General features: G+C 35.1%; 2 protein-coding genes across 2 annotated transcripts in view; both read right to left on the minus strand.

Moving 5' to 3' along the window:
- Positions 1–1,197: 1,197 nt before the first annotated feature.
- Positions 1,198–7,722, minus strand: VCPKMT (valosin containing protein lysine methyltransferase). The gene is made up of 6 exons (XM_019725651.3): positions 7,333–7,722; positions 7,121–7,231; positions 6,877–6,949; positions 6,029–6,148; positions 4,733–4,837; positions 1,198–2,181 (listed from the first exon to the last, which is right to left on the minus strand). The coding sequence occupies exons 1-6, from the start codon at positions 7,596–7,598 to the stop codon at positions 2,167–2,169; spliced, it is 690 nt and encodes a 229-aa protein (XP_019581210.2). The 5' UTR covers positions 7,599–7,722; the 3' UTR covers positions 1,198–2,166.
- Positions 7,723–8,263: 541 nt separating this feature from the next.
- SOS2 (SOS Ras/Rho guanine nucleotide exchange factor 2) overlaps positions 8,264–26,734 on the minus strand; it is an 81,731-nt gene continuing 63,260 nt past the window's right edge. The window contains exons 17-23 of the mRNA XM_019725650.3: positions 23,004–23,121; positions 21,824–21,996; positions 19,233–19,349; positions 17,310–17,571; positions 16,624–16,665; positions 10,833–10,942; positions 8,264–9,986 (exon numbers count right to left, since the gene is read on the minus strand). Of these exons, the coding sequence (XP_019581209.1) occupies positions 9,477–9,986; positions 10,833–10,942; positions 16,624–16,665; positions 17,310–17,571; positions 19,233–19,349; positions 21,824–21,996; positions 23,004–23,121 (1,332 nt within the window). The 3' untranslated portion in view covers positions 8,264–9,476. The remainder of the gene's footprint in view (positions 9,987–10,832; positions 10,943–16,623; positions 16,666–17,309; positions 17,572–19,232; positions 19,350–21,823; positions 21,997–23,003; positions 23,122–26,734) is intronic.

Raw genomic sequence — 26,734 nt, forward strand, 5'->3', positions numbered from 1 at the left:
GCTGGCAGGATCCATTTTCAATACCTCACTACTGACAGTCCCCCACATTACCTTTCCAATTCCATTCCTATGCGCTGGAATAAAACAATATGCTAATCTGGGTAAAGACAAATCCAACTAGGTGGGGAAAATGGTGGTCTGCCCTTGCTGGAGGCAACCTGAATCTTGAATTACTCCCTCAGGCCCCCTCCTGTGGTTTCGGAATGCAGATGCACTGTTTTCTCCCTCAAGACAGAGTCCAAAGGACTAAATCCCATTCCTCTATACTGCACTCCTCCAAAAGGAGACCTCTCCCAGGCGTCCCCTGATCCTTTGTGGCAGGGTGGTTAGCGACAGGATATGTTATACGAACTGGCACCACTAGGTAAGCTCTACAATGCTAACTGGTCCTAACTACCAGCAGTTCTCTGATCTTAGAATGTGGGGACTTGGTACCTTTTAAACTCCACTTTGGCCTTTTCCAGAATAGGAATAAATCCCACTTGATTTTGTTAGCAATTACTTAACTCTACGTCAGCAACTTACATCAGTTGCCCAGAAATAGACAGCGAAGAATGTATCTAAGTAACTTATTAAAATGTTTAGTCAAGTAAGGGAGTGGGAACAGAACAAGAGGAGGTAGCACACACAAGCAAGGGTGTGATTCTGGTGACGTAGCTTGGAAGTGGATCTCAGCCTGACTCCTCCTGGAAGTGTGGAGTGTAAGGTGCACCTGTTCCAGGTAAGGGAGCTTGGCTTTCATACAGGCATGTCGAGGGGCACTTCAGGCCGAAGACCCACAGATAGTGTATATTAGGAGGATAGTGAAAAGGGGAGGAGGGTGAAAAAAGATCTGCGGAATATGGTCAATATCAAACTTATTTTTACAAGTTCCATAATGTTATGAACAAGCTAAAAAATGGTCGGTCATTTGTCCCAATAAAAGCTGGTATTATTTGTAACTAGCAAAGTACATGCTTAGGTTTCGCTTTAGTAATCTGCTAATGAAATGCTAAGGGCAGTATGAACAAAGTACTTGAAAAAAGAACAGCAAAACAAACTTTAAAGATTGAAGTAAGCCTGAATACTATTAACTCTTGACTTTAATCCTTAATTTCTCTAAATAGGGCTGCTTTTGCTCTTTCTGGAAAGCAGTTACCTGGTTTGGACGATCATTTTCTTCAAAACTGTTTCTGAAACATTCACAAAGTCACAGGATCTCAAAAACAATGTTTATTTTAACACATAAAATGTGCCACCTAGCACCAATGCCTGTAAGTACCACAATTCTATCAGCTACTATTACTGTTTGGAACTGGTGAGACTTAAGCTCTTGACAGATCAGTCTGTGATCAGATGATTATCATAACAAAACAGAGACTACACAGAATTAAAATCATTTGCTAAATGTATATGGAACTACATTTGTAGTTATTTAAAAACCTTTCTGTTTCATGTAAACAAGTTAACACCAGTGATTTCAGCCACATTTTCCTGGAAGATAGAAATGAGGAAAAGTGCATCAGCCACATAAGTGCATGAGCCTGAAAATGGGCTTTTAAGTCTCACTTCATTATCCAATGAAGATTTTTGTAAAGATAGCTTCCCCCCCACCCCCCAATCTCCTGATTTCTTAACTTTCATTCTTACCAACTCACTACAGTATGATTTACTATCTAACTCACATAGACACGTATGGTGGGGGGAAAAGAATAAAACTTTGGCCAATGTAACTTTTTTTTAAACATATAAGAACATTAAGTATTAAAGCTATCAATGAAGCTACATATGATAAAAACCACTGCATAATTATGTTAAAATGAAAACCTTTTAAATTTACCTTTCTTGAACAAACTAAAATTTACTGGTTTGAATTATTTTTGGCAGTCTTTAGGCTAATCTCAATACCTATTTTTATTTGAGGAGTGACAAATACAATGTTTTTTAAAGCAAAACTTGATGTTGAGCTAAAAGTAAACTAAGCTGGATTTCAGGCCCACTGGCAGGCAGGCAGTCAGTTATTTCTCGTATTGCAGGAAGCCCATGATGGTTGTCATCTATATCAGATCTGTAAGGACATGCTGGAAAAATCTGTGAGCACAATCTTCCCATGATATATTCACATGCTCCATTCACATCTTTACCTTACCCAAGTTGTTAGAGGCTTGGGTAAGATGACTAAAGATTTCACGATGGGAATTTCTGTAAGAAAAAAAAGGAAACTTTATACAGATTGATTTCTTATTACAAATTCAGTATTTACTGGGTAGTTAATACTAGGTAATATGCCTAGAAATGGCTAAATGCAATTCAAATGAACAACCATGCATAATGTTTAGAAATGATTCTTTGCTGATACCTAAAGCACGAGTAACCAAGGAAAAAAAATACATTGAACATCATCAAAATTAAAAACCTTTCTGCTTCAAAGGGCATACTATCAAGAAAACTAAAAGACAACTTACAGAATGGGAGAAAATATTTGGAAGTTATGTGTCTGATAAGGCTCTAGTATCCAGAATATAAAATAACTCTTACAACTCAAGAATGAAAAGACAACCCAATTTAAAAATAGGCAAAGTGGTTCTGTAAAAATATACAAATGGCCAATAGGTACATGGAAAGACACTCAACATCATTAGTCATTAAAGAAATGAAAATAAAAACCACAATGAAATATCACTTCTTACTTACTAAGATGGCTATAATAAAAAAAAGATGGACAATGACAAGTAGTGAGGATTTGGATGAACTGGAACCCTCAGAATTGCTGGTGGAAATGTAAAATGGTACAGTAGCTTTGGAAACAGTTTGGCAATTCCTCAAAAAGTTAAACATGAATTCCCATATGACCTAGCAATTCTAGTCTAGAAAAATACCCAAGAGATCTGAAAACATGTTACACAAAAATTTTTATGTGAATATTCAAAGCAATAGTATTCATTAGAGCCAAAAAGTAGAAAAAACTAAAATGCCCACTGACTGATGAACAGATGGATAAGGTTTGGTATATCTATACAAAGGAATATTATTCAACTATAAAAAGGAGTTAAGTGCTGACGTGTGCTACAACATGGCTGAACCCTGAAAACACTGTACTGAATGAGAGGCCAGACACAGGAAGCCACATAGTGTGTGATTACAAGTTTCCCCTGCATATTCCATAAGCTGAAATGGTATAAAGTGAAGAGTATCCCTTTCTTCGAGTTATGCCACTTTGCTTTTATGAAAGACCTACGTTAGCATGGTAATGGCTTCTTTTGTAAAAGCGAAAATTCTCCTGGGATTTCTTTTAAAAGTTAGTGAAAACAGGTACTAATAATGTAGGTCTTTTGTAAAAGCAAGGTGGTATAACATGAACTTTTGGAAAGCCAGGGACATCTGTATAAGAATTGTTCAGAATAGGCAAATCCATACAGACAGAGAGTAGATTGGTGGTTGCCAGGTGCTGAGGGGGAGGCAGGAAGAGGAAGTGACCACTAACAGGTATGGGGTTTCATTTTGGGGACGGTGAAAATGTTTAAAATTAGAAAGTGGTGGTAGTTATGCAACTCTGTGAATATACTAAAAACCACTGAATTGTATGCTTTAAAAGGGGGAATTTTATGGTACGTGAATTATATCAATTTTTTGCAAGTGATTCTTTGCCCAAAAAAAGCCTTTATATTTAGGAATCAAAATCTTCATGCCTCAAAAAAATCTACTTTTAACCTACACAACTTCAGCTAAAACTGGATCCCTTAAGGCATAAACCATTTTTTATTTATCTTTGTATCTCCAGCCTCATGCCATGTAAAAGCTGATTGATCTGAATTACTAATCCCACCACACCTCTTGCCTTATAGTCCTAACATCTGGTCTTGATCCCCCAAATGACAAGTTATTTGCTTTTGGGTAGAATTCACATAATCAAAACTCAATCAAAGCAAAGATAATAGAAAAAAGTGTGAGTTATTAAATTTAACATCTTTAATTCATAAAATTGATCATGTCCCTGCCTTATACCAGTCACATATACAAAAGGTGGTAGGGATAAAAAAAATGGATACAATTCTTCCTTTTTATAGGCTCACACTCGTGCATCACAGGGGCAACTAGCATAAGATGTAATTGTCATAACAAGACAGCAACAGAAAAGGAATCTACATATATTCTATTTAACTGAGTGAATTTTTCATTATTGGACAGATCTGTCTTGCTATATTTTATTTTTAAAATTTTATTCATTAAAGTATAGATGACATACAATATTGTATTAGTTTCAGGTATACAACATAGTGATTCAACATACTAACTTCCCTGACCAGGAATTGAACCTGGGTTGCAGTGGTTAAAGCTCCAAATCCTAGCCACCAGACCACCAGGGACGAAGGGTTGTTGTATTTTACTTTGACTATTAAAAAAATTTGAATGGTTGGAAAAAGTTCTAAGGTCAGAGATGACATTTAAAAATCTCTAAGAGATAGCAGAAACTTATAAATAGCTAAGTTACTTGTCTGAGGTAATGCCCAAGTATAAAGCTATATAATTTACAGCTGGAAAGGACCTTTACAAAAGAAGCTTACCTTATTTTAGAGGAAGAACCTAAGGCCAGATAAAGTAATCTTAACATTGAGAGTTAGTGCCTGAGTCCAATGAATAATCATAGCTGTTTCCCCATATCAAAATCAACATCTACACCACACATAAGCTCAGAGACAGCGTCCAGCTAATGAAACCTCCTCAGAGAATAAAGAGCCAGGAATGTATTTACCGATTTTTTCTTTCTGATGTATAAAATATGAATATCTTCACTTCGATATTCTTCATCATGTTTTTCCAAAGGAATTTTTTCAAAGTCAAAGTCTAGTTGAAGGAGCTATAAATTTAAAAGAGATATACTTCAAATTCAATAACATGAAGTAAACCTGTGGTGAGAGAAGTCAGAATGGTGGTTTCCTTTGGAGGAGTACTGACTAGGTAGGGGCACATGGGAGCCTTTTGACGTTGTGAAAATGTTCTACATTCTTACGTTGGGTAATGGTTTTCCTTGAGTTTATACACACGAAAAATTGAGCTGAACACTTGACATATGTGCATTTTACATGTTTGAACTCAATTGAAACTTGGACAATAGGAATTTTCATTTATAAAGTTCATTAACATTCAAAACAAACATGAAAAAAATTTAGCATATATCTGAAGCAGAGTCATATATTTGCTTTCTCATTTAACCAAAGTAATCCTTTCAGTGGAAAAAACTGCAAGGGCTATATATATGTACCTCAAGAGGAGTCACTTGTAATATGACTGATTTTTGCCCATAAAAAGGGTTTGGGTAACCAACAGGGGAAGATGGGTGAAAAACACATGAGACTCTATGTACTACTGTTGCAAATTCCTGTGAGTTTTTATTTTAAAAAACAAAACAAAACCCTGAAAATAGATAGGATATCTTGGTTGAAGCTTTCACAAAAATGTATAGGAAAACACAGAAGTAAAAATACATCACATACCATGTTTCTATGATGTATTCTCCAAAAGTATTATATACATTAAGATGTTCCCCAAAGCAAGCATGTTTAATAAACAAAACATTGCAAACTTTCTCAGAAAAGACAAGGGCATACCATTATTTCACATTGTTCTGTAGATACTAGATCAACTAACTTGAAGAGAAAAAGAAATAAAGGATCAGAAAAGATGAAAAAAGGGAGGGGGCTAGTAGAATGGTGGGTGGGCTGTAAAGAATACTCTTTGGTTTCATACAAGCAGGATTGTATGAAATTACCATAATATTTTGAGTGAAATTACCATAATAGGGGGCGGTTAGAGTGTGAGCTCTTAAACAGGGTTGCTGGTTCGAGTCCCACATTGGCCAGTGAGCTGCACTCTCCACAACTAGATTGAAGGACAACAACTGATGGGTCCTGGAAAAACACACTGTTCCCCAATATTCCCCAATTTAAAAAAAATTTTAAAAAAATTACCACAATATACTGAATACACAGTCACATATAGCCTCTCTGAAGGCTAATTACTACAAAGATAGATCTAGTCGAGTACCCACCTCAAAATATTTTTTCTCGATTTCTGGATTTTTTCCCATTGTTCTTTGTTCATAACAACATATAATACAAGTCTCAGATCCACAAAGATCTTTTAGGGTTTTCAACAATGGCTCCAAAGACTGTTCAAAAAAGAATATAACTTTTATGACTTTAAAAAATTTATACTTTTTACTACAAAAAGGGGCAGGGGTAATCGTAACTCCTCTACAATTTATCCATCTTTGAATCAATCCAACAAAGTACATGTACTTAAAGCTCTGTAACTAATGATTAGCTCTGTAACTAATCAACCATTGTACTGACTTGTTTCCAAAGAAAGGATTCAAGTGACTGTATTTTGCAGTTCCCATGGAACTGACTTCACGCTTAAATATTTAATTTGGGATTTAAACAACTAAAAATTTACCTACCAAAGCAAGTATGACCTAACTTGAACATAAGTTAGCTCAATGTTCAGTATTTAAAAAATTAATGATGCCCACGTTATACAAACTGATAATTTAAAAAAATCATTGAGTCTAATAAATTTTGCCACAAAACAATGATTTACAATGCAACTTAAAATGTAGCTTGTCATAACAGATCTAAATGGCAAAATCCTTTAAAAATTTTACTGAAGCCGCTAGTAAAATGCACATAGCACTTTTCTCAACATGATTCACAGGCCTGTATGTAAATCCTGAGTGTATATACGTAGTCCCTGGAGACCTTTCTCTATACTATCTTATCAACTATAGGACAAATATCCTTCATTCACATATCTTAAAGGTGAAGAAATATGTGCTCTAGAATCCAGGAAATACGGTATATCTTCTAAAGGAGGGGACTTCACTCATTGAACACTTACCTCTTCGTAGTATATGCAGTCGGCCATCAGTATGTAGTCTGGCGGAGAAGAAAAGTCTTCTATTTCTTCCCCCCTTAAAAATGTCAACCAAATATTTTAACTTGGCTTTAATAATTTAAAATATTCTTGTTTTAAAAACAAAACCCGGAAGGTCTCCTTCGTATTAACCAAGCTTTTAGTGAAATGCAATTTAAAGCAAACTACAAATCGTTATCTTAAAACAAGCTGAAAAGGCCATACAAACCATTTCAGTACCTTGGCTTGAACAGAACCAGTGACAAGGTGCTTGTTCATATTAATATTCATCTTCAGCAAGTCTTGCAATTCATCAAGATCGGTGACTATAACATCTGCCCTATAAAATAACGTCGATTGAGGGAGGCGCAGGCATAAGGGTGGGAAGCCAGTAATCAGGGTTTCGCAAACAAAGCGGCGGCCCCTCCCCCCAGCTCTTACCCGAGGGTAGCCGCCATGAGCCCCACAGCCCCGGTGCCGGAGCCCAGCTCCAGCACTGACCGCTGGCTCAGCACATGGCCCCCATCGCCGGAAAACCCTGGCGTTTCCAGATATTTAGAAAGGACAATGGCAGCGTCCCAAACTACGCAACCCACACCGCCGGAGCCATACTGCTGCAGTCGTAACACCGTGCCATCCCTCTTCTCCAAAACTCGCACAAAGTTCCGCAATGGGTCCTCCACGGAGGACCCCAGAGGAGCTGCCATAGCTGCTCAGCAACAGGCTGCGGCGCGCGACGTGACGTCATATCCAGGCGCACCACCCCCGCGGCCCCACCTTGCGCGTGGCTGGGCGCCTCCTAGTGGCGGAGTTGGCGCCTCGACACGTGCGTGAAGGCACAAAGCCCGGAAGGCAGCATTACCTGGGCGTGGCCGAGTGCTGGGCCACCTGCTTCCCCTACACGCGGGACTGCTTCACTCTCCCCTAAATTACAAGTCCGGTTTCACCAATAGGCAGTTTAAATCACTTTTCCAGACAAAGCTAGTATTATAATCTGCTGTTTAAAAAAACAAAGCCAACCTCAGAATGTTTTTACCTGGTTGGAGACTGAGTCACACGGTAGTTACTGGCCTTGAAACCAGCCAGTTTCCAAGATCTTAAACCCAGGACGCTGTAATCCTGTTTATCAAGAGTTTCCTAGCATGCTCCTAATTTTTCATTTGAATGCATAAAAATGGTTACTAGAAGCTTGCTGATTATGTTTAGCAGTGAAGACAAAGTTATCCCTCTAAAATTTGCATCACTCAAATGCTTTGGGATTATGTAATTGAAGTCGTACAAAAATATTTAAAATAATGTGTGTATAAATATTTCTACAGAACTCAATAACCTCCCCATTTGTTTCTTATACTGAAAACACATATGTTGAAAGTCTTTTAAAAATTAAGACTGGGGTGATTTATTAATCTTGTTAAGAACTCTGATACAAAGCACAGTAAAAGGCCTCAGACCAGTAAATAACGTGGCTTTTGGCTACTTTACAACTGCTGCTACCGGCACAATCAGCAAAACACGCTTTTTCATCACTTTAAATGAAGAAGTCCAAATGGCAAATAAAAGTTTTACTCCCTTCTCTGATTAAAAAGTTTAATAAAGCTTTAAATATTTGCTATTTTAAATATTACCAATCTAAAAAAATATTTTTAAAAAATTTTAGTTCATACAAGATTTATAGAGAAAGTTACTAGGTTTTGACGACAAGGCAGTTGGTTCCGATGCCATAAACTTTTCCTCTGAATTTATGAATTAGTAAAGTAGCAGATTGTAGTATAGGCCTCGAGTCACTTAAATTTATATAGGTTATTAGCATTATCTTTAAATATACAATATAAACAAAACTGTACATACATGGCATATTAACTGTTTTCCAAAACAATAGGCAATTCATTAGCTACAGATACCATAGTCTGCAAAAACAAAAGGCACATCTGAATATGATACATGCCCTTTTCTCCTCTATGATTGGGTTAGGTAGTCTTTGCTTACATTTTTGACAAAATAATAAACACAGTGCATTCTATTCTTTTCATTCTATTTTTCATTTTTGTCTTGAGCAGCAAATTCTGGCATTTAAGACATGGCATTAAAGAGTTTAAGAACAGTGGGTGTTATTCACAATTCTCCTAAATGTAAAAACTAGAAGTAAAAACTAGAAGATGGCCAAAGAGGTTTAAAAATCAGTAACACCACACACCCCCTATATTTGTGTAAATTTATTGCCTTAAAAAGGCAGCTATTACTCAAATTTGAAAAATTCCATAAATGCACTATCCCCTTTCAGTGCAATCAATATTACTTTAAATCATATTTTAGCAGAGTCTACAGTGCAAATATAAATTCTTTATACTGGCCTTTTGGCAGCACTGAGGATCCAAGACAAGGCAATGCTACTGATCACCTGAGGATAATGGTAAAGGAATTTTGTATTTTTATTTTTCCAATTTTTAAAAGCTTATTTGATCAGTAGCATTTTAAGAGCATTATTTGTAAAAAGTACTAAAATACTATGCCTTTCTTTTTAATAAATAAAAAAACAACACCTTTACAAATACCATTCCAGTGTCAATGACTACATATGACTAAGGTCACTGAGGAGTTTCTGCATTTTCTAGCAAAGGCAGTCTATACAATGGGGGGTGTGAAAGCTCTCGTTTGTAAGTCTTTGGTGGCAGTTTTGGTAGGTGAGGGCTTGAATTCTGCCTTGGAGGAACAGGGGGAGCTTGAGGATGAGCAAGATTATTGTGACTAGAACTGAGCACATGGCATCGACGCGGCACCCTTGGAGAGGGTGTGCTAGGAGGAGTGTTTGGCGAATTTGGACACGTACTAACGTCTCTGAACCAGTCTGGATCTCTGTGCAGGTGTCCCAGCGGAGGTGGCTGAAGATTAAATGGACAGTTTATAAAGTGTTCTGGAGGCCGAAAGGGAACCGGTGGAGGGGTGTCAGGAAGAGGATCTCTCGGCGGTGGCGGAGGCGGACTGTGCAGAGGCCCATCAAATGCACCAGTAGGAGCAGGAACTCTGGGTTTTACCTTTGGAGGAGGAGGTTGTCTGGGTGGAATAGCAGGGGGATCATCATCAAACTTCGTAGTTCCCTTAAAAAAAACCAAAGTAATTAAATTATACCTCTGTTCTCCTGAAAAATCTGTAAGAATATGTTTTTAAAAGACTGAAAAATTCTTGTGTGTCCAGGTAAATTCAGAAGCTCAAAATAGATTAATGATCACATTTATGAGTGAATTATTCTGTTTAATATTTTTATACATGAGATGTTTTAATTGAAATCTTAGAACATAATGCCTCAGGTTATCTTGCTTTGTATATATATTTCATAAATTTATGCGTTTGAATTATAATAGGCAAGTAAATGAAAAGAAAATATCGTTTTGTTGACATGAAAGGACATGATGTGAAGAGGACTTGATATCCAGCTACTGCTTTCTGGCCACCTATTCCCCTTTCCCCAGTGAGGCTTAGAGTTCTGGTTTGCAAAGTGTGATCCAGGCACCAGCCGCATTAGCCCCCCATGGCAAATTAAGGAGCTAATGCAAATTCGTTAGACATGCAAATTCGTGGGCCCCACTCCAGACTAACTGAACCAGAAACTCTGGCAGTCTGCCTTAACAAGCCTCCCAGGTGACTGATGCAGCCTAAAGTTTGAAAGGCAGTAGCTGAAAGTTTGAAGACTGCTTTGAATACTGAAGCTCTTTCCATCTATATTGCAAAGAAAATGTACTTCTGTCTGTGAACCTGCCCAGCCTCTTTTTTAGAAAAAGTATTAGGATTAAACAAAAGTATTTTTCAAATAAAACAACCCAAATGTTTAAAAAACCATAAAGGGTAGTCAAATTATAATTACCAGACTCTTTATAAGAACAAGCACTATTTTAAAGATTTACAACTTTGAATAACTCGATGCAAACCTAAGTCCTGTTGACTACCTTGGAATTTGAAGCATCATGATCAAACTTTTTTCGAGGAGGAAGAGGAGGAGGAATCAGTGGCTCTTCACTTAGTTTATGTAAACTACCACACGAACTGAAGAAAGACTCTAGGGGTAAAAAAGATTAGTTTAACTACAATTCATAGTGCAATTATTAGGCTAACTTAAATTTCAATTTGTGATCCCCTCTGCTATGGCATCTGTTCATTTATCCTTTCCATTAAATTGTTACCTTTCTGAGGGCAGTGCGTATTTATTTTTGTATCCCTAGTACTTAGCACAGTGTAGTGCCTGGCACATAGCTGGTACTCTAGCTAAATAAAGACATACTATTTAATTAAGGTTAATAATGACATTCTGCTCTTGAAAAGCATTTTTAAAAATCGGAAACAGACAAAACAAATATATTTGTATAAACTGTTGTAATTTCCAAAGAAAAGATCATCCATAAACAGAGACTGTGCATTTTTGAAGTCGCTAGAATTGGATACATTTCTACACAGGTAATAAAGCCTCCATATAAGAGACCATAAGGTAGAGTTGTATCACATAGCTCTTTCTCTTTGCAAATCCCTCATTGATAATGGACACGTTATATAAACACATTAAAGGAAATTTACAAAATAAAATATTAGGGGAAAAATTACCAGTAAGCATGCCAAACAGAATAAGCACGATTTCCATTTATTTATCTTTTTCATATGATTAAAAAATACCTGTAATTATGGACCAACTCCCTATTTGATATCTCTCTCCACACACAATTATAAAGGCAGTGACCATGTCTTGTTTATCATTATACTGAGATTGGGTTCACAGGAGCTAGTTGGGAAAGAAGTTGATGAATTTTAATTTTAAACACACTGAATGTGAACTGCTTATGGGATATCCAAGCAAAGATGTCAAACTCATTATTCCATGTCTAAAACTGCTCTTCTGATCATGTGACTGCAGTCACCTCAGGGGGCCTTGTTGGCTCAGGGTGCCAATAGTACAAACAAAAAGAATGCCTATAGGTTGGCATATGGTGTGGGAGGTTAGGCAGAGCACTCTCTGCTGTGGACGTGTTCCTTTTGCCGGCCCAGCGTCCTTTGCCCTGTGTGCTGGGACCAGAACTCCTCTTGGTGGTGCTGAACCCATCCCATGTGATTTAGTCATGCCAATTCTGCCCAGTACACCCCAATTCTATTCAAAAAGTGGGCATGGGACTTTCTTAACATGATCAGATTTTTATCTACCTTTCTTTCATTCATGCAGCCATGTGCTTCAGTGAAAGCTGATCTACCCCTTAGCTCCAGAGATGGGCCCTGATTAGATCAAATCAGGGTAATCCCATTCCTTCAGCCAGAGTGTTGTTGGTTTAGCTGTAGGCACATGACTTAATTCAGACTAGTGAAATCTGAAAGGACATTTGCTAGGGCCTCCTGAAAAGGAAGTTCCTTGCTCTTCTGGAAAAGCACTCTGTCAGTCGGTACCTCTGTTTCCTCCTTACTTGAGCAAACAAAGAAGCACATAACCTTTATTGCTCCTGCTACCACTCTAATGACCTTGAGGGAACACAGCCTTAGATAAAGCTGATAACCTGGACAAAACAATGAAGAGTCAAAAAGAAACCTGGTCTTGGGTCTTCTCTTCCTCACAAAAACATACACACTCATGGAAGCAGAAAATATCCGAATGATGGTGAGCCAGCTGTACACATTTGTGATCTGGGTCTGACTCTATAGTTAGACCACTTAACCACTACGCTATGCTTCTCCATAGCAGGCTCTCAATAACCCTTGCTGAAGTATGGATACGATTTTATTTTCTGTCAAGAGTATTACCCTATAAGATTACAGTTTTTGTGAGCATTTTAAATAACTTAGTATTCCAAACTAATGAATGTAGAATAATTTACTAAATGATTTCTATAATGTTGGTTAGCTATATAAGTTACTTCCAATTTCTTGCCATCCGCCTGTCCATCTGTCCCTCTCTCCCTCCCTTCCTCCAAACCACCATCCACCCATCCAGTATCTATTGGGCACCTGCCACAGTGCCAGGCATTGTTCTCAGCACTAGTGACAGGCAGTGCACAACAACAAGCCAATTTCATGTCCTTACGGAGCTTACATTCTAAGTTGGGGAGAGAGAACAGACATGATTAGTAAGTAAAAGTGCAATGGCTATAAATCAGAAGAAATATTAGGTACGGAAGGGGGAATAAAGAGATAGGTGGGGAGCAATTTTAAATAGGGTGATTAGAGAAGGCCTGACTCAGGTAACACTGAGTAAAAACCTGAAGGAGGCAAAGGAGCATTATGCCATGAGGTCAAATGGGTGAAGAGCATTTTAAACAGAGGGAATGGCAAGAGCAAAAATCCTGATGTGGGAATGTGTCTATTGTGTTCAGGAGGTAGAGTAGCTGGAGCAGAGTGAGTGATGGGAAGAAATAGTAGATTATGAACTCTGACAGAGCAAAGGAGGCCAAATTGCATTGGGCTTTATGAGCCCTTTGAAAGGACTTTGACTTTTACTCTGAGATGGAAAGCCACTGGAGGGCTTTAAGCATACGTGAGACAAGTCTAACCTACATTCTAAAAGGACCTGACTGCTGTATTGAAAACAGACTAAAATGTGGAGGATGGGAAGTTAGGATGCTACTATTATAAACCAGGTAAGAGCTTATGGTGGCTTAGACCAGGGTGGCAGCAATAGAGATGGTGAGAAATGGTTAGGTTCTGAATATACTTTGAGCGCAAAGATTTGTGGATGGATCACATTTAGGGTATAAGAAAAAGATGTAGAAGATAATTCTAATATTTTTGACCTAAGCAACTAGACAAATGCAATTAGAACTGAGATGATGAGGCAGTGGGAAGAACAACTTTAGAAGGGATGGAAACAAGCTCAACTTTGGAGAGGTTGACTTTGAGATTCCTATTAGATATCCAAATGGAGATGCCAAATAGGTCACTGAATGTATGAGTCTAAAGGTCAAGAGAGAGATTCTGGGTAGAGGAAAAAAACTGGGGAATTATCATTACATAGATGATATAAGACTGAATGAGAATCAAGAGAGTGAGAAAAGAAGAGGTCCAGGAACTGAGTCTCAGGACCCTCCAATGTTATTAGTAAGTTAGGAAAATGAAGAGAAACCAGTACAAGAGGCTAAAGAACTAAAAGTAAACTAGAAAAACCAAGAGAGTGTATGAATAATGTGATTTCCATGTATATGACTTCTTCCCCAAAGTTTTTTGGTATTTTATATAAATGAATTTTATATAAAATTTCAAACAATTTTCTTTATCATACGGAAACAGTATTTTACTATTATCTAAAATAATATCTAGAACTCCTGGGTCTAAAATGACATAATGTTATGGGTTGAGTTGTGTCCATCCCTTCCCCCCCTACAAAAAATGTTAAACCTTAACCTATAAATGTGATCTTATTTGAAAACAGGATCTTTACATATATAACCAAGTTAGGATGAAAGTGGGCTCTAATCCAATATGACTAGTGTCTTTTATAAGAGAAGTGACAAAGAGACACAGGCGGAAAAGATGGTCATGTGACAACAGAGGCACAGGTTGAAGTGACACATCTACAAACCAAAAGATGCCAAGGATTGCTAGCAAATGCCAGAAGCTAGAAGAGGCCAGGAAAACCTCTCCCTTACAAGTTTCAGAAGGAGCATTACCCCGTCAACTTGGTTTTTGAACTTCTAGCCTCCAGAACTGTGCTCGTTTAAGACACTCAGTTTGTAGGTATGTCCATGTGACTAAGTTTTGGCCAATGAAATGAGAATAGAACTGATGTGTGCAACTTCTAGATAATGTTTTTATAACAAAGCTCTTTGCCCTCCATGTTCCTGTTGGCAGAAAAATGGTAACAACTGAAGCAGTTGATCAAGACTCAGAGATGGAAGCCACATTTTGAGAATCCTGAAGTGCCCTGCTAGCTGTGGAGCAGAGTTGTCTAATTGCTCTGGTTATTGTGAGAGATAAATTTCTACTTTATTTAAAGCACTGTATTTTTGGGTTCCTTTGTAAGTATACTTTAGTTAAAAAAAAATGGATTGAGAATGCAGGGTTACTGACAGAAGGATTTTTTTGGTCTGTTTTGTTCAGAGCCATAAATCTTGTGCCTAAAATAGGGGCCTGCACTTACCAGGCCATTTAAAAATTATTTATGAATAATTTATGAGTGAATGATATTGGCCTTCTAAACAGCAAGTATAAAAGCTAGAAAAAATGAGAAAACCTTCAAGATTCTTAGTAAAACGACTTAAAATTCTATACCCAGCCAAACTGTTAATAAAATGTATAAATAAATTATCAGAAATGCAAGAACTTAAATACTTTATATCCTGTGTATCATTTCTCAATCAACTACTGGAGGATGTATCCCTACCAAAATAAGGAGGCATATCAAGAAAGGTGACAAGGAATCCTAAAAACTAGGATCCAATGCAGGAGACAAGGGAATTTTTAGTATGACAACAAAAGAAGATTCTGGGATGCCAGCTGGATCAGAGGTTAGACAGCAACCAGTTCAAACTGGAGCATGAGGACAAAAGGGCACCAGGAAGGAAGTTTCCAAGTTAAAAAGCAAAAAAAAAATACTGATAGCTTTCCTGAGTGGTCTGACCTTACGGAAAATCGTGCTGTGCAAGGGTGTGGGAAGACTGAGCAATAGATGTTTAAAAAAAATAAACAAAAGCCCAAGCATTAATGAGGCTATTATTAACTTCAGGAAACAGAGCTGTACAAGAAATGAAGCATAATTGTAGTATACACTACTTAACTTATCAGTGAAATATTTTCCCTAAATGTGCTAAGTATATTAGGCAAAGTAAAGGGTTAAATCATCAACCATAACAGGAAATCAATAAACACTACATAAAATTAATGATTCAGAAAAGAGAAAAATACAAAAACATCATTTGAAAATGTAGAAGTGTCACTGGAAAACAAGAAAAGGGGTAGGGAGACATGTGATAGGAAGCTGCTGTTAATTTCATTTTCAGTGTTTTAGCACTATTTGCTTTTAAACTCTATCATGTATCACTTTGGTAAAAATTTAAAAATTAAAGTTTGAAATAAAAAATTTTAAATAATAAACTTACTTTTCTCATAAGACAGGGACTCTCTTGCTACTATCTAATGATAAACATTTTACTATGATAGATGCAGAAGTCCTCCAGATTGGGACAATTATTCTTGAAGCTGCTGTGCCCTTTTTATTTTATTTTAAACAAATGATCATAGAAAGAAAGGTGACAGCACTCATGTCATGAATTATGAAATAAGTATGAATGGCAGAACAGTATTTTACTTATAATACTGATTTAATAAGATAATGTGAAGAAATAAGTGATCTAGGGCTAGCCTGAGAACCTGATAAAAATTTGGTATATTACTCTTATGGGAAATGAACTGGAAGGGTTGGGGGAGAAAAGAGGCAACTGATATGAAGTCACTGATCATTCTGTGCCAAGTAATGTGCTAGGTGCTCTACACAGTTATCTCATTTGATCCTTAACAAGCTTGGAAGATGCTATGTAATTTGTTCAATGGTCACAAAGCCCCTAGAACATAGATAGGTTGTAAAATGATGAAAACAAACTATAGTAGTTTAAATACTACCCAGTTGTAAGCAAATAATTCAATGTATTATAAGAACTTCATTCATTTATTAAATTTTAAAAATGTTACTAAAACCCAAAATACTCATATACAAATTTAATCAACTCAATTATCTTTATAGTCATTTCGTTAGAATCAACTCAAATTCTTACTTACTTGAATGTGGCAAGAGAACTGGAGCAAAGATGCTATTGCTGCCTATTGGAGTGAAAAAAATTAAGTTGAAAAGGAAGATACTATGTATGATTTTTCTTTTTAAAATGTGTTTGCATAAAGTAACATATGTAATAACACACACACAGAGTACAGAATTTTATCATCACATCTTTTGTCATGTAGTTTTTAAAGAAATGAATCCATTACTCTTTGTACCTGCCAATGTTTTTCCTTTCTCAGCATAAGTAGTTTCCTCTCTATCACTGTCTCTTTTTAAATTTCCTTCACAGAACATATCTGCTTGTTTTCTTATTCATTATGTATTGCTCTCTTTATAGTAGTAGTGGTGCCCAAAGAGTACTAAATAAATCTTTTTTAAATTAATAAATTAGAAAATAATATGCATAAGCAATGCATGAACGATGCTTTACTCCCCTGTGTTAATCACTATTTTCACATTTCACTGTCACTTTTCATGCTAATATAGTTTGAAAAGGATTCTACAGTTCCCTAATTAAAATGATGAAAATGATCTTAAACACAAGATTCCTTTTTCAGGAGGGGGGTTATCACTTTGTGAGGGGTACAAATGTCTAACTATTACATTGTTTTGTACACCTGAAACTAATTAAAAAAAAAAAAGAAAGGATTTCTTTTTCACCAAATGGTTCACATCAAATACATACCACAGGAACTGTTGAGATCCACATCTAAAAACACACTAAGGTCTGAAGAAGCAGATACTGGTGGAGTAGATGGTGTATTTGGAGAGGTTGGTGCTGATGCTGTTGATTCAATCTCAGTTTCAGCAATCCGACTAAAGCTTATTTTACATGGTTCTCTTTCTAATGGTGTTGGATGACCTCGTAAAGTGCCTGAGGTAGAGCCATGTCGGCCTGCATTAGGCCTTATTCCAGGAGATTTTAAAGAGAAAGTTGATTTCCTAGGCTATGAAAAGCAAACACAATTACCATTACTAACTTGTATGTACTTTTTTTTGTATGGCTTAGTGCTACTTTATTAATTCTTAGCATATAGTTAAGAGAGTACAACAAAATCTCAATCTGCAAAAACAGCCTGTAACATTCTAGTAGAACACTTTGGGATTTGATCTGGCTCAATATTAAGATAAACTTGAATATAAGTAAACCTCTTTTCATACTGCAGAAATAAAATTCTTAAAAATCGGGTTGGAGCGTCATGCTCCTAAACCGAGATCGCAGGTTTGATTCCCACGTGGGCCAGTGAACTGCGCCCTCTACAGCTAAGATTGCGAACAACAGCTCTCCCTGGAGCTGGGCTGCCGTGTGCTGCCATGAGCGGACAGTGGCCAGTGTGAGTGGCCGGCAGCCAGCGTGAGTGGCCGGCAACCATCGTGGTCTACTGTGTGCTGCCATGAGTGGCCGGCAGCCAGCGTGAATGGCCGGCAGCCCACAAGAGCTGCTGTGAGTGGCCGACCGATGACTGACGACCGGCTGCCTCAGCCAGGGGAGAGTGCAAGCCTCATAATACCAGCATGGGCCAGGGAGCTGTGTCCTACACAACTAGACTGAGAAATAAGACTTGAACCAGAGGTGGGGGGGAGGGCAGAAGAAAGCTGGGGGGGAAATTCTTGAAAATCTGTGTGAACAACTTTTTGCTCTCAAAACTTGAACCTAAACTTCTTCAAGTCACCAATATCAATTTCACAAATATTTACTGTGGCCATAATATACGTAACATGCTAGGTGCTTCAGAAAACAAACAAAGACCTTGCTCTTTTCTTCCTAATCGTAAACGACCAACCTCTACCATGGCACTTTAAAGTCTTCGGAGAAATTGCTATCATTGCCCCCACCTAAACCTCCACCCCCTTTTAAAAATTCTCATAGTAGTAACCTAATGAAAAAATATGGAACTCAGATTCAGATAACGAGTTAAAATCTCAATTGTGTCAATATCTAGCTATGTAGCCTTGAAAAAGTTATTTAACTTCTTCAACCACCAGTTTTTATGTTTGTAAAAGTAAAATTATTGTGGAGATGGGATAATATGAAACTATAAGCATACTGCTTGGCCCCAACTCGGTGTATTTTTACTTCCTTTCACATCTTGCTTCACTTTTAGCTACTCAGAATTGGTCTTCCGCTACTTCTGTTGCCACTGTGTACCCCAGGAATAACCAGGAGCCATAACAGCAAATTTTAGCCAGAGAGGTGAATTCCAGTGGCAACCACAGACCACAGTGCTCTAATGGCAGGAGTCATGGTCTAGCCAGAAGAACCATGATACATCTGTGTACTCCTCATCAGGTCTTTTTGTTTCCTATTCCATCCACCTACCTATCATTTTAGGTTCCCATTTTCTCACAGCTTTCTCCCTTTACTAGGAAGGGTCAAAAGTGAACAGATAAGTAAATGGTACTAAGATAAAGGATAAACCAGATTTTATCAAAAGACTAACATTTCCCTCCACAATATATACACTTTTAGAAACAGCATAGTACTTAAATACAAAACACTTAAAAACAACTATTTGAGTAAATCACAATTTTAATGGAAATAGGTTGTTAAACATTGACGATAATATTGTTTTAAAAAACAATTTTTCCAAAATTGTAATGAACTTACAAATCGAGGTGGCTGTTTACAGTTTCGGGGTTCAATTTCTAGCGACTTGTTGAACAAATAATCTGTAAACTCTTTTTCAGAAGCACTTCCCATGGGGTTAAGGTTTTCAAAGAACCGCTGGAATTAAATATCCATAGTACATGTTTTAGATCTCATTAAAACATTTATTTCATCAGTTTAATACAAAAAAAAAGACCAACAATTTAAGAGATCATGTCTGGAAAGTCCACGGCATTGTTGATTCCAATCTTCCTACTTTTGAATAAAATTGTATAATTTATATGGAAGTTATACATTCAAGTCTGAAACTTCTATTAAGAAGATGAACAGATTTTCATTTATTACCATATTAGTGGCTCAATATCCCTCAGTTAATATTATTTCTACTCATTATAACAACAAAATGATAATTACCGGTAAGCTATCAAAATGTTTACAATAGAATTATAGTTATAATCCACAAGAAAACTTTGACAGTAAAAAAAAAAAAAAAAAAAAAAGAAACAGTCTATTCAAAAATAATTTCAAGAACAATTACAAACTTAAAGTTATCTCTGCTAGCCCATAATAAAATAAACTCTTTGTCTTTATCAAAAAATATTTTCTAAGCTTAAATTTAAGTTTTTAGGTAGAAAATTTAGATGAACTAGTAAAGTGCAAAAAGAAAAATAAACAGTAATCTCATAAACCAGAGATCTCACTGTTAACATTTCACTATTAGAATATCCTTCCAATGTCTCAACTGCATGTGTGAATATACACGTTTACATATACTGTATTTTTTTCTGCAAAATTGGGATCACGCCGTATTTATTTCTAACCTTTTTAAAGTTTATTTTCAATTATTTTTTCCATGTGGTTTACTTACTTTATAAAATACAAATTTTAACTCTACAGTATTTCATCAGATGGATATTCCAAAATTTATTTCACCAATCTCCATATAGTTATCCATACATAGTTATCCATATAGGTGCTTTCTAATTCTTTGCTATAATGATTATTATTATTATTAATTCCTTGTACATAAACTTCTGTACATTTCTGATGATTTCCTTAGAAACATTTCTTACAAGCAAATTACTAGATTTAGCTTTATTTGATTTTGAAGTGGTTTAGAAGCATATATAAAAACAAGTACTGGGTTTTAGCTTTAGCAGTAGGCAAAATGAGCTATAGAATTTCTAGCATAAAATTCTTCCATTTTTCAGGCATTTTATCAAGTTGAAGAAAATTATATTATTCCTTTAACAATATTGAAATAATTTAGGTTAACTATGTTAAATCATATGAAACAACAGTAATTTAAAGACTTTTATAAAGTTATAACAGCAGTTTCTTGATTTTCTCATCTTTTGCACTGCTTTTTAATACAATTTAACTTGGTTAACTATGGTTTGAAAAGTGAATCGCTACTTTGTCTACATTTAAAACTTAACGTTGACTCAATCATAAAGAAATAATTCTCTGCACCCTCTCCCATCCCTACACCCCCGCCCCTAAAATAATGCTTTAAAAGATGGTAGGAGGTCTAGACTGAATCACAAAGACCTATTAGGAGTTACTGAGATATGAATGCTAAAAGTACTATTTCAAGTATAAACAAGCACAATATAACATTATTTCTGTGGGGAAATATACTGTGAACTCTAATCTGGGCCACAAGAACATATTTCCTTAGTCCTATGAAGCTCCACATCACAGAGGGTTGGCCCAATGGTGAGGGAATGGGATGAAATAGTAGCTTATCACCATTGTCTTTAGAGCAGGTATCTGTCTACATTTTCACAATGGTGTACTTAGGTCATTCTTTCTTAGGACTGTAGAGTATTTTGTTTTGAACTAGGGACAAAGAACAGTTATTTTGAAGTGGTTTAGAAGCATATATAAAATTTAGGAGGGTAGGAGTGATGTGGACATTTTCATTTAATATACGCAATTTGCAGACTATATCCAAAAGTTTAGCACAATTTTAATGTGACACTTGAACTTATTCTGATTAATAGTTATTTTATGCTCTGAATTTCAAATAAGCATAATATAATTCATTTACCAAACATAAAATCATGATTTAATTTAGAAGGTATTCAACATTTTATAGCACCACCAAATCAATATTATGAATTATTGCTCAAAACAGGACATCAATTAATAGAATGTTAAAAAAACAATTTTTGCTATGCATCCATACATACCATTCTACAAGTCTCTTCCCCAGTGTTCCTATAAAGGGATTAATTACTTAATGTTATATTGGCACATGTAAAATATCTAAAATGGCTATCAACCAATGATAGTACTAGCAGAGGATTTTCTTTTTAATGCATGGACATCAGAAAGCTTCTCCATTTCATCATTCAGTTTTTTACAGTGTCACTTAAATCAGTTATACAAAGAAGCAATACTTCAAGAGAAAGTACCCAGTAATATTAATAACTTCTGATTGTTAGTGCAGAATATCTATTTATCACTTCTATTGATTATGTTATTTTCATAAAAAATAAATAGTATAATGTGTGGTTATGATATTTCTTACAGATGCAAAGAATTTAACATGTTCTCTTTTAAAAATAAGGAAAGAAAATATTTACCCTCATTTCTGGTTCTATCCGTAAACAATAAGGTTGATTCTGATACTGCTGAATTTCTCCAGTAATTTCCGCCACTTTCCTCCTCTTACTGAAATTGATTAAATCTTTCCCTTTCTTTTTTAAAAAATCATTATTCCCTTCTTCGGTCTTCAGAATATTTGTTAAATATATCCCTAGTAAAAAAAATATTTGAAGAAAAGTTGTTATAAAAAATTGGTTACTTAACCATTTGGGAAAATAATTAATCTAGTAAAGTTAAAAGACATCCTATAATCCAGCAATTCTACTCCTGAAATGTTGGTAAGTCTGTGATAGGCTTATTAAGTACTTCTACATAAAGAATTCTTTTTTAACACGGAAACAATTTGAAATAAAAAAGAATATTAGGGTTTTGAAAAAGCTTAATTGGTCATTTCTTAGACTAATAGCCTAACGTAAAGGGAAGGATTCATCCACAAAGTCTAAATTGTAAGTGTTAAATCTACTCTAACCATTTTAATATTTGGTTATAAATATATAATGCCAATGATCTTAAATGATTACTTACTAGTCAATAAATTAATTTTAAGCCAATTCTGGTTATTTAGACTACAGATTTATAAACTAATTCTGTTTTTCCAAAGCCCATAATTTAGATAGAAAAAGAATTATTCCTCACATGAGGACAGTAATAAAGTTTTTAGTTTCTTTTTCATGCATAATTACTGATTCATTTAAATCAGTAGCACTCAACTGGGGGCAATTTTGTCCCCCAGGGGATATGTGAAAATGTTCAGAGACATTTTTGTTTATCACAACTACGTGTGTGTGCATGTGTAGGGTGGGTGCACACAGGCATGCTATGGTCTGAATGTTTAAAATTCCTATGTGGAAATCCTAATGCCCAATGTGATCGTATTGGGTGGCGCCTAAGTCATGAGGATGGAGCACTCATGAATGAGATATGTGCTCTTACAGAAGACCCCCCTCCACAGAGCTCCTTACAACTCTATGAAGTAATTATCATAATCTTCATTTTATAGATAAGGAAATAGAGAGTTTAAGTTTTATTTATCAATATAGACAGCTAATAAAAGTAGACACCTCAGATATAAAATCAGGACCAGCTGCCTCTAAAGAATGGTCTCTTTTGGCTACAACACACTCTCCCCCAAAATATAAATCCTATTTAGTTACTTACCAAAAAAAGGCACACAAGGTGGATTGATTGACTTAAGCTTTACTAGGTATTTTTTAAAGTGATCTTGACTTAATTCCACAGCTTCATCCAAAATTCTCCTTTTTCTTTCCTGTAATGCCTTTCAAATATATAAATTGAATATAATTTGTTTTCTACAATTCAATCATATTTTATGGATGCAGAACTTTGAATTTTATATAGTGTACAAATATTTGAAAAAACAATTTTTAAAATTAAGACATAGTATTCCTTTCTGTGCTTGCCTGAAATGATTTCTCTTTTCATATCTATAAATATAAAACTTAAAAACTTATTTTTTCTAATATAGAGAATTATACAGTAAAGAAATTCTTCCTCAGAACCTTATTAGGGATAATTTTGATTAACCCAGAGTTTCAAGTTATAGCTTTAGGAGAGAAATATAATCCCTTAGCGTTCAAATATTTTTCCACTGAAAGAACTTTTGGGACTAAGGTAATGTTTTAGTAAGGAGAAGGCTATGAGAGGGAGAAAAGAACTTAACCAAAATTTAGAAAGTATGCAGTCAATTCTCTTATATTTCATTATTATAAATTAATTACATTATTTTAACCTGATAAGTACACACACACACACACACACACACACACACACACACACACAGAGCAAACATTTTACATAATGGAGAACCATTCGATGCATTTCTTTTAACTTACGGAAAAAGCAAAGGTGATTGTATCACTTAATTTTTATTCAGTGCTATACAAAAGCTCTAACTAGCATGGACAAAAAAAATAAATATAGGTCTAGGGACTGAAAAAAACTGTCAGTATTCACAGAGGATATGATTGTGAAGAAACTCATTAAATCTACATACAGAGTGTGAATGAAAGAATTTAGCAATGCTGTGAATAGGCAAAACCAACTGCATTTCTAGATATCATTAATAAAGAAAACTAAAAAATATTCTAATATAAATCTAACCAAAGACGTGTGAGATTTCCATCAAGGAAACCATAGAACTTTACTAAATGAATAAATAAATAGAAAGATATACCATGTTCATGTATATCTGGTTAGGAAGACTCATTGTAAAAATGTCAGTTCTTTACTAATCGATTTATACAGCCAATGCAATTCCTATCAAAATCCCTACTTTTAAAAAAAAGAAATTTAAACCGATTCTAAAATTTATATAGAAGAGCAAAGGGTCAAGAGTAATCACTTTTGAAAAAGGACAAGATTGCTGGGGACTTGCCCTACTATACTTTATCAAGAACTAGTATAAAGTTATGGTAATACAGACATGTGACACTGGCACAGGAATAATCACATACACCAAAAGAACAGATCAGAGAGACCAGAAACAGGCCCTCATTTTATGGAGACTCAATTTATGACACAGTTGGCTGGCACTATAGATCAATGGGAAAAGGATGGACTTTCAATAAATGTGTGGGAGCAAACTGGCTAGCCATATGAAACAAAAAATGAAATCAGACTCCAGCCCCACCCCATAGTCAAAACTGATTTCCAGGTGGATTGAGGACTTAATGAGAAAGACAAAACATTAAGATAATAGAGGAGGAACTGTTAAAGGAGACACCAACAGGCACAAATTACAAAGGAAAAGAGAAGTAAATCTGACTACATTAAGAACTTTTGTTCACTGAAAAATATCATAAATAATGGTGAAGGGGAAGCTTCAATCTGGAAAAAGACATCTACAACACACATAACTGACAAAGGATTAATATCCAGTATATCACAGAACTCATACAAATTTGTAAGAAAAACTCAACCAAAACAAGTAAAAAACATTTCCACAAGAAACACAAAGAAAAAATAAACATTTAAAAATAGGTTCAAACTCACTAAAAATCAGGGAATTAGAACCAAAACCACAAGACTGGAAAATTGAAAAAAACTGACATATGAAATATTGGTGAGAATGTGGAATAGATAGAATTCATACATTTCTGGTAGGAGTATAAACTGGTGCAGTTACTTGGGAAAACAATTTGGCATTATTTAGCAAAGCTAAAGATAAGATATCCATATCCTATCATCAGTAATTATATTTCTACATATGTAACTTAGAGAAATTTGTGCATGTGTGTACTAGGATATATGTAAGAAATGTTCATGGCAATATTAGATAATAACCACACATGAAATCAATCCAAATGACCGTTAACTAATGAATAAATAAATTTTGGTAAATTTATTCCTATACTATGATACAGCTATGAAAAAGAATAAACTATAGCTTCAAGAAACAATACGGATGAATTTTAGGAATATAATATTGAGAGAAAAAAGTCTTTAAATAATTATATTGATATATAATTAAGAAATGTGCAAAGTGAAACAATACACTGTTTTGAGATACAAATAGTAAAACAATAGAATTCAGAATGGTAGTTGGCAAGGAAGGAGATAGAATTGGGAGAAGTTCCTTAACTGGATGCCAGGTATAAAGGTAGTCTTTGTATTTTATTCTTTATATCTTATACATATTTTAATTAATATTGTTCTGTACCCAATATTTTAAGAGACAAAAGCTTAACCTCTCAAAATGAAGACACTACTTCAGTTTTTCAAAATCAGAACTGAAATTATTAAATTGATTAATATTTGGCAATATTTGACTGTTAGTATCTTTAATACATAAAAAGTTCATTTATTATTAAACCAATAAAATGCAAACATCCAAATAGAAAAAGACATATATGAAAGCAGTTTATCCTCCACTCCCCTCGATCACAACCCACTGAGAGAACCAAAGTTAAGAAAAGAGTATGCATCCTCCAACACTCTTCTCAATGCTCATGCAACTTCAATTACATGTTTAGTATTTGTTCTGTTTTGTTGTATCAAAATGAAATAGTATACTCCTTATTCTGACGTGTTTTTTTTAAATGACTTTCCCCATAAAGTATCACAAATATTCTTCCAAGGCAATACACATAGATCCTTATTCACTTTTTTTCTATAGCTGAACAATATTCTACACTATAGGCACAGGATAATGTATTCAATCATTCCCCTATTGATGAACATACTGGTTGTTTCTAGTTTTCTGCTACTACAATTAATGCTGCCAAAATTACATCTTTGTATATTAACTTTATAGTCTGGCACCTTTATTTCTGGATTCAACAAACAGTATGTGTATTTTAATTTTAACATATATTGCTAGATAATTTTCCAGAGAGATTGTAATCCACATTGCCAAAGGCAATATATTTGTATGGCTGCATCTCTTAACTTTTTATCTTTCATTTAGGCATTAAAAAATGATTTTTTAGGTAAAAAGCAAAGGAAGAATTCATAAATGAAGAGATTGGTTTAACTAAATAAAAATGATAAAACTTCCATATATAAAAACATTATATAAAATTTTTAAGTTAAAAAACCAGATAAAGTAGAAACTAGAGAATATATGGGCAATATCTGACTAAGAATATCTTTAATATATAAAAAGTTCAAAAATCAATAAAATACAAACACCGAAATAGAAAAAGAGGATGTGAATAAATTATAAAGAAATTAAAATGGCCAATAAATACACTTAAAAATATTCAACTTCTTTAGTTATTTTTAAAAATACAAATTTTAAAAATGAGAAAGTTTTCTCTGGCTCATCAAATCTATAAATACATTTTTAATAAGGTAATACCCAGGGGGATTTATCATATCCTGCTAGAAAGCACCTTGGCAATAGTATCAAAAAATCTTGAAATGTACAA

Source organism: Rhinolophus sinicus, chromosome 3 (assembly GCF_057876585.1).
Source record: "Rhinolophus sinicus isolate RSI-liver-muscle chromosome 3, RSI-T2T, whole genome shotgun sequence".
Lineage (NCBI taxonomy): Eukaryota > Metazoa > Chordata > Mammalia > Chiroptera > Rhinolophidae > Rhinolophus > Rhinolophus sinicus.

Bases quoted from the DNA above. Each gene is read 5' to 3' on its own strand.
- VCPKMT (XM_019725651.3), bottom strand. From the start codon at position 7,598: ATGGCAGCTCCTCTGGGGTCCTCCGTGGAGGACCCATTGCGGAACTTT. The intron at 7,232-7,332 runs GTAAGAGCTGGG...GTTATTTTATAG, and splicing joins CTCATGGCGGCTACCCTCGG to GGCAGATGTTATAGTCACCG. The intron at 6,149-6,876 runs GTAAGTGTTCAA...TTTTTTGAACAG, and splicing joins ACTGCATATACTACGAAGAG to TCTTTGGAGCCATTGTTGAA.